The sequence below is a fragment of the Columba livia genome, chromosome 18 (genome assembly GCF_036013475.1).
Source record: "Columba livia isolate bColLiv1 breed racing homer chromosome 18, bColLiv1.pat.W.v2, whole genome shotgun sequence".
Taxonomy (NCBI): domain Eukaryota; kingdom Metazoa; phylum Chordata; class Aves; order Columbiformes; family Columbidae; genus Columba; species Columba livia.
In genome coordinates, this window is record NC_088619.1 from 12792249 (window position 1) to 12798288 (window position 6040).

The 6040-nt window shown below is 65.0% G+C and overlaps 1 protein-coding gene across 2 annotated transcripts in view; it reads right to left on the minus strand.

Moving 5' to 3' along the window:
* SDK2 (sidekick cell adhesion molecule 2) overlaps positions 1 to 5541 on the minus strand; it is a 44005-nt gene extending 38464 nt beyond the window's left edge. The window contains exon 1 of one of the 2 annotated variants that reach the window (XM_065035066.1): positions 4702 to 5541. In XM_065035066.1, coding sequence (XP_064891138.1) covers positions 4702 to 4780 — 79 coding nt within the window. In that variant the 5' untranslated portion in view covers positions 4781 to 5541. The remainder of the gene's footprint in view (positions 1 to 4701) is intronic. The other variant, XM_065035067.1, reaches the window with a different exon arrangement.
* Between the last annotated feature and the right edge of the window lie 499 nt (positions 5542 to 6040).

A 6040-nucleotide genomic window follows, 5' to 3' on the forward strand; every position in this document is an offset into this window, starting at 1 on the left:
CTGGCATTCCTAGAATTGCCACTACACTGTCCCTGCCGCCAGCCGGGATGCCCAGCTGCTGGCACATGGCAGCAGCTGGTCCCAATGCCCAGGGACATCCCCAGGCCATGGTGGCTGCTGGCCAGGAGGTGACACTGATCCATGCAGGGAGGTGACAACCCGGAGCAGCCAGCAGCTGCCAGTCACAGCATCTCCAGGGACAGGCCCGAGAGCCCCACACACCCCAAGTCTCCATTCCTGGGGGGCCAAGGGTGGGGCGCAGCCACCCCCTCAGACTGGGGAGACAAAGGGGACCAGGGACCAGCTGCAGCCTGGGAATGTCCCCTGCCCTGGGCCGCGTTCCCAGGGATCAGGTTACCCAGTTCCCAGGCAACCCGAGCCCGGCATGGCTTTCCAGGCGCAGGCATTCCTGCACCCCGCGGGGCTGGGGGCGCGGGGATGGGGGCCGCCGAGGGGGCCGCTGCCTGCCCCGGGTGCGGGCAGGTGGTCGGCGTCAGGCAGGGGAGAAGGGCAGGAGGATGAAGCGCCCCTGGGAGTGGGGTGCAGGATGCACCCCCAAAGCATCACTGGGAGCTGGGGGGGGGGACACACACCCTGACAGCCGGTCCCCGGCCCCACGGAGGTGGCATTGCCCGCGTGCCAAGGGTGCGAGGGATGCCAAGCAGGGCTGACAAGGCAGCGAGCTGCTGCCAGCACATTCCTGCCTGCTGGGTGCAACAGGAATGCACCCCGAATCCAGATCCACCTCCATCGATGGCGCCAGGGCTTGGAAACCCCAAAACAGAGCAGCCATGGGGATGGGGAAGGTACCCGGCATTGCCACCACATCTCCAGCCGCTCCAAGTGTCCCTGGTCCCATGTCCCCTCCAGCAGCTCCACGCAACACTCCCCTGTACAGGGACATCTCCTGTCTCTTGGGAGCTTCCCAGATACCCCTTCGCCCCCAGCACCCACCACCCTGAGCCAGCCTGGCCCCACAAGGTGCAGGATCTCCACAGGTGCTTTGGAAGACCAAAGCCCAGTGCCGTGCACCAAGGTTGTGTGACACCGGCAGAGCACCGCTGCCACCGGCCCCCACCCCAGCACAACCCCAGGGGCTCCGATCGCCCTTCGTTAGCACAATCACATCACCACTGACAGCAGCATATTTATTACTGGCCTGGCACTGACCATTTCTCACCCAGCAACATGACTTATTAACAAGCTCGAGGAGGTGACAAGGGCTCAGAGGCGAGGGGACGTACCCCAGCTGAGACCCAGCACCCAAAGTATATCGCCCCAACACAGCTCTGCATCCCATTCAGAGCAGGGCCTTATTTACTCCAGGCAACAGCCCACACTGCTGCTAAAAACATCAGCACACCCCCAAACAGTTTGTGTAGGGCCTACAGTAACGTGTGTTGTGGCAGGAGCTCTTTTGTGAGGCTGGAACCAGCTCCAGGCACGGGCTGGGACAAGGACATGGTTTGTAGAGACCTGCGAAGGTAGACGCAGGGTCACTCCTCATCACACCCACCCTGCTGGCACCTTGCGAGCCTCCCTCCTCCCAGCATTTTCCCAGGTTCACAAGCAACTGGCATCCTCCTGCCTCCCTCCTTCCCTCTCCCCTCCAGCTCCTTCGATTTGCTCCCGCTGAGCAGAAATGCCACTGCAGCCTAATCCCCATCACCAAGGGACAAACAGCTCAGGACGCTGCCACCCTGGCTGGCACCGGGGCAGGAGCCGCCCAGCCGCCCCCAGCCCCCCATGTACGCCCAGGGGAGGGGGGCTGTGAGCCCACAGCCCCCCTCCCCGTTACGGGTATCAGGTCATCAAAGTTTTATTGCTGCGCCTGGTCACTAATGGCTTCCAAAGAAGCATCAAATTTTAATCTTCCTCTCCCCTAAAAGCCACTTTCCTTCCCAAGCCAGAGCTTCGCATGAGGCCACCAGGTAATGTGCCAGCCGTGCTCGCGGGGAAGGGGGAGCAGGGCGGGGGCCCCCCCTGCGCAACAATCCCCTCCCTGCTGTCCCCGGCACCGAGGGCACCGGCAGCACCTTCACCAGAGCCCTGGCGTGAGCCTGTCACCAGCACCACATCCCGGGCAGGGGCTCAGCCCCTGGGGGTCCCACATGCGGACGTGCTCACGCACCACACATGGGTGCCAGAAGGTGCCAGCACCCCCCCTCCAGCCCCTAATAAGCCTCTTTGGTGGAAGCTGCCCATCTCAGGCCTCTGCCCCAAATCCTGTCTGGAACCTTAAGCCTCCCAAATCCCCCCCGGGACTGGCAGCAGCCTCTGCAATCCCATTAGAGGTGCTGTGCCAGGGTGAGGGGTCCCGGACCATGCCCCCAGCCCTGCGTGGGGGGAAACCGCATCCATGGGGGTCACAAAAATCTACAAAAAGTGGGTAGGAGAAGCCTTGGACCTCCCCAGACACCCAGTGACTCCCAGCTCTTAGAAAGCCATTTATTCTCTTGCTTAATGGGCTGAAGGCACCTTTGCTGCAGGCGTGGGCTGGCTGGGGCAGGGTGGCCTGGGGGGCTGCCCACGTTCTCCCGACCACGGCACAGCCCCCCGGCCGTGGCACCGGCACAGGTCGCACTGCGACACGGCTCAACCCGGGCGGCGCTGACTGATTCGCCTGCCACCCAGCACCGCATTCAAGTCTGGGTAATTAGCGCGAGGCCCCTGATCAATAAGTTATTTTTTTTGCCATGGGTAATTAATAATTACCCAGCACAGATGGGCTGTAATTAAACTTCTATCCCCTTCTCTCCCCAGCAGCGAGGGGACTTTGTTTTACCAACTGCAGGTATTAAAGTGTCTCATCCTGCGCCCGCGGAGCCCCTGCACCCTGGCCGGGAAGGTCTCACCCTGTTCCCTCCTCCTTCCCGGCTCTATTGATTCCATTTTCTTTGGCTGCCGGAATCAATAGCGCCAGCACAAAGCGCTGCTGCCTCCCTCGCTGCCAGCCCTGCCGGGATGCCCGTGGGGGGCTGCCCTGCCGCCCCACCACCATGGGGCTGAGCCAGAGCCTGAAGCTGGGGATCCTGCCCACACACCCGCTCCATCTCCAGCTCCCTCGCGCCAGCGCCAAGTCCACCCCAAGGGGCTGCCACAGCAAACGTCAGCCGCACACGGTCACCGCGTACCGCAGCCGCGGAGGTGACCCTGCCAGCATGTCCCCGGTGCCAACCGCGGCAAGGGAGACTGGCACGTGCCAGGGTTTGGCAATGCTCCCTCTCGCCGTGACTCCGCCGTGGGCAGCACCGAGCAATGTCACACCGCCCGTGAGGACGTGACACACGCCACAGGGAGCTGAAGCCGCAAAGCTCAGATCCTGCACGAAAAGAGGGGAGCAAAGCCCCTTCTCCACCCCACGAGAGGGCTGAAGCACAGACAGCCCCACATTTTCCAGCCCACAGCGACAGCCCAGAGCCCCACAGACAAACGGCAGGAGATTCAGTCACACCAGGAGCCCGTCCCGCAGGCGGGGAACAGACGGACCACGGGGGACCCGCCAGCCGGAGACGCCAGCCAGGAGAAGAGAAACTCGGCAAGGGAGTGAATCAATCAAAGAGACCTTCACAGCTCCCCACACAGGGCCTGCCCGGATAATATACTGCCGCTTTAGATGTGATGTTCTGAACTTAATTACTGAGAAATTACAGCAGTGCTGGGGGAGGCTCAGGGGGAGCAGCAGGACGGGAGCGCACAGGGACTTCTGGCTCGACTTGCTGCCACAAACAAGGGCAAGAAATGTTGTGGCTGAGGACCCCCAGTGCTACGCCCCGCTGTCCCCCCGCGATTCGCAGCCTGCATCTGCTCAGTTCAAGCAGTGGGGACGGATGTGGCCGTGCTGCAGCCCTGCCAGCCCGGCGCCTCCTCCGCAGCCCTGCCGGGAGCCTCACTGCTGGGGAGAGGACAGGACCCCAGGGCTCCCCCAGCATCGCTGAACCCCAGCTGCACCCCGAAGGGCCACAAGCTATTTCTACATTCCCCTCAGGTAGTGTAGCAGCTAAAAGCACAGCGTCATGCCAGAGCCCCGGAGGTGAGGAGCAGAGAGGGACTGTTGGTGCTGCCTCATCCCAAGGGCCGGCTGGGAGCACAGGGAGCCCCAGGTACCCACGGGGGCTCAGGGCTGCAGACCCTTCCAGCCCCAGCCTGCTCTGAGCAGCCAGCTGGCGGCTGATGGGATCAACACCAGGGCAAGAGTTGCTCCCTGGGAGCTTCCCAAACTTGCACCCCAGGTGTTGTGGTGCAATCGGGGTCCCCTGGGAGGAGGTGAAATGGGTGCCTTGAGCCCCCACCAGCCCCGGGGGATGCTCAGCCTCCTGAAAGTGGTACAGGGCAGTCTCTGTCTCATGCTCAGAGCAACAATTCCAACCCCATCCCCAGCCTGGGAGCAGCCGTGGGGCAGGGGGAAGGAGAGCAGAGCCTGCTGCTCGCCCCCGCCGAGCGCTCCCGGACACTGCGCTGTGCTCAGCACCGGTCGGTGCGGGTTCCAGCTCCAGGGGGGCTTCTTGAACCCCATCGATGCTATGCCCCCCCACACACACACCCCCTCCCGGCAGGAGCCCCGGGGCCACATCGGTCCCCGGCTGGGACAAAGGTCGGGGCTTGGCTGAGGGGGGAAGCGCTGGGAACCCCCCAACCATTCGCGGTCCATCTCCAAGATCAAAGTCGGAGCTGGAGGATGTCCCCCCCGCACCCCCTTACCTTGGGCACCGGCTCCCGGGGGGCCGGGCAGGGCGAGCACCGCGAAGCACAGCAGTCCCCAACTCTCGAGCCGGGCCATGGCTCCGCCGAGTCGGGCTGGGGGGGAACTTCCCCGACTTTATAATCCGGGGGACTGCGGCACCAGTCCCCGCCGCTGGCCGGGCACCGGGGCGTCCGCCGGTGCAGGGACCCCCGCAGCAGCGCTGCTCAAGGGGAGGCGAAGACGATGGGGTGCAAGGCTCCTGGTGGGGCAGGGGGGAGTCCGCAGGCAGCTCCCCACCATGTGCAACTTCCCCGAGGACGTGTGGAGCTGGGACCCCCAAATCCAGAGCGGGGGCGGCAGCCGAGCCCCTCCCCAAGCGTTGCGCCTCGCGTCAAGGCAGGGGACGGCAAGCGTAGGGCTGCGCACCCCCGGCCCCTCCTGCCCGCCCGGGCACCGTGGGGGCCGGGTCCCCGCCGCCCGCCGCTCCCGGGGCCGAGCGCACCGCAGCCGCTGAAAAGTTTGGGGTCCGGGGGCGGCAGGCGGCTCCTCCCCAGCGCTCAGCTCCTGTCTGGGGCCATCCTCGCCTCGGCGGCTCCGGGCGACGGGGGGAGGGCTCTTCCCCCGTTGCCTCTCGCTGAGCCCCGGCACCCGCAGGGAACCGGGGAAAGTGCGGCAGCGGCGCTCTGCGGCGCGGGGTCCCGCTCGGAGCCACCGGCGGTGCGCGGCGGGCGGGCTGGCGGCGCCGCGCCGTCCCCTCTCGGCGCTCCAGCCGGCTGCCTGCTCCTCCTGCGCGGCTCGGCGGCGGAGTGAGCCGTGGCGGCGGGGCTCGGCGGAGCCGGGGGCAGCCCGAGCCGGGGAGGCGGGGAGACGGCGCGGCTCCGAGCGCTACCCAGCGGCCGCGGCCGGGTGCGCACGGAGCCGCGGGGGGAGCGGGCGCGTCCCCCCGGCCGCCCCAGTTGGTGCTGAGCGGGTCCCCCGCGCCGGTGCCCCCGGCAGTCGAAACAGCAGCTCCCCTCTGCAGCTTTTGCCTCTCCGAGCGTTTAGAGCCGCCCCCGGGCCCTCCGACAGCACTCAAAGCATCAGCAGCCAGTCCCTGGGAAGGGGACACAGCGTGTCCCCAGTGGAGCTCGAAAGCAGAACGACTCACTGCCAGAGGATTATAAAAGCAAGCGTTTTAGGGTTCTCAAAAACATAAAAGCTCTAACCCTGGAGATGAGCCAATGGCACCTCCCAATAACATACCACCTCTTCAGGCCTGATCCTGCAGTTCCTCAAGTCCAAATTTCCCAAGAGAATCAGACCTTAAATGCATATCCTTCAAAGATGTCTGTACTTGATGCTGGTACAGTGCCTTGC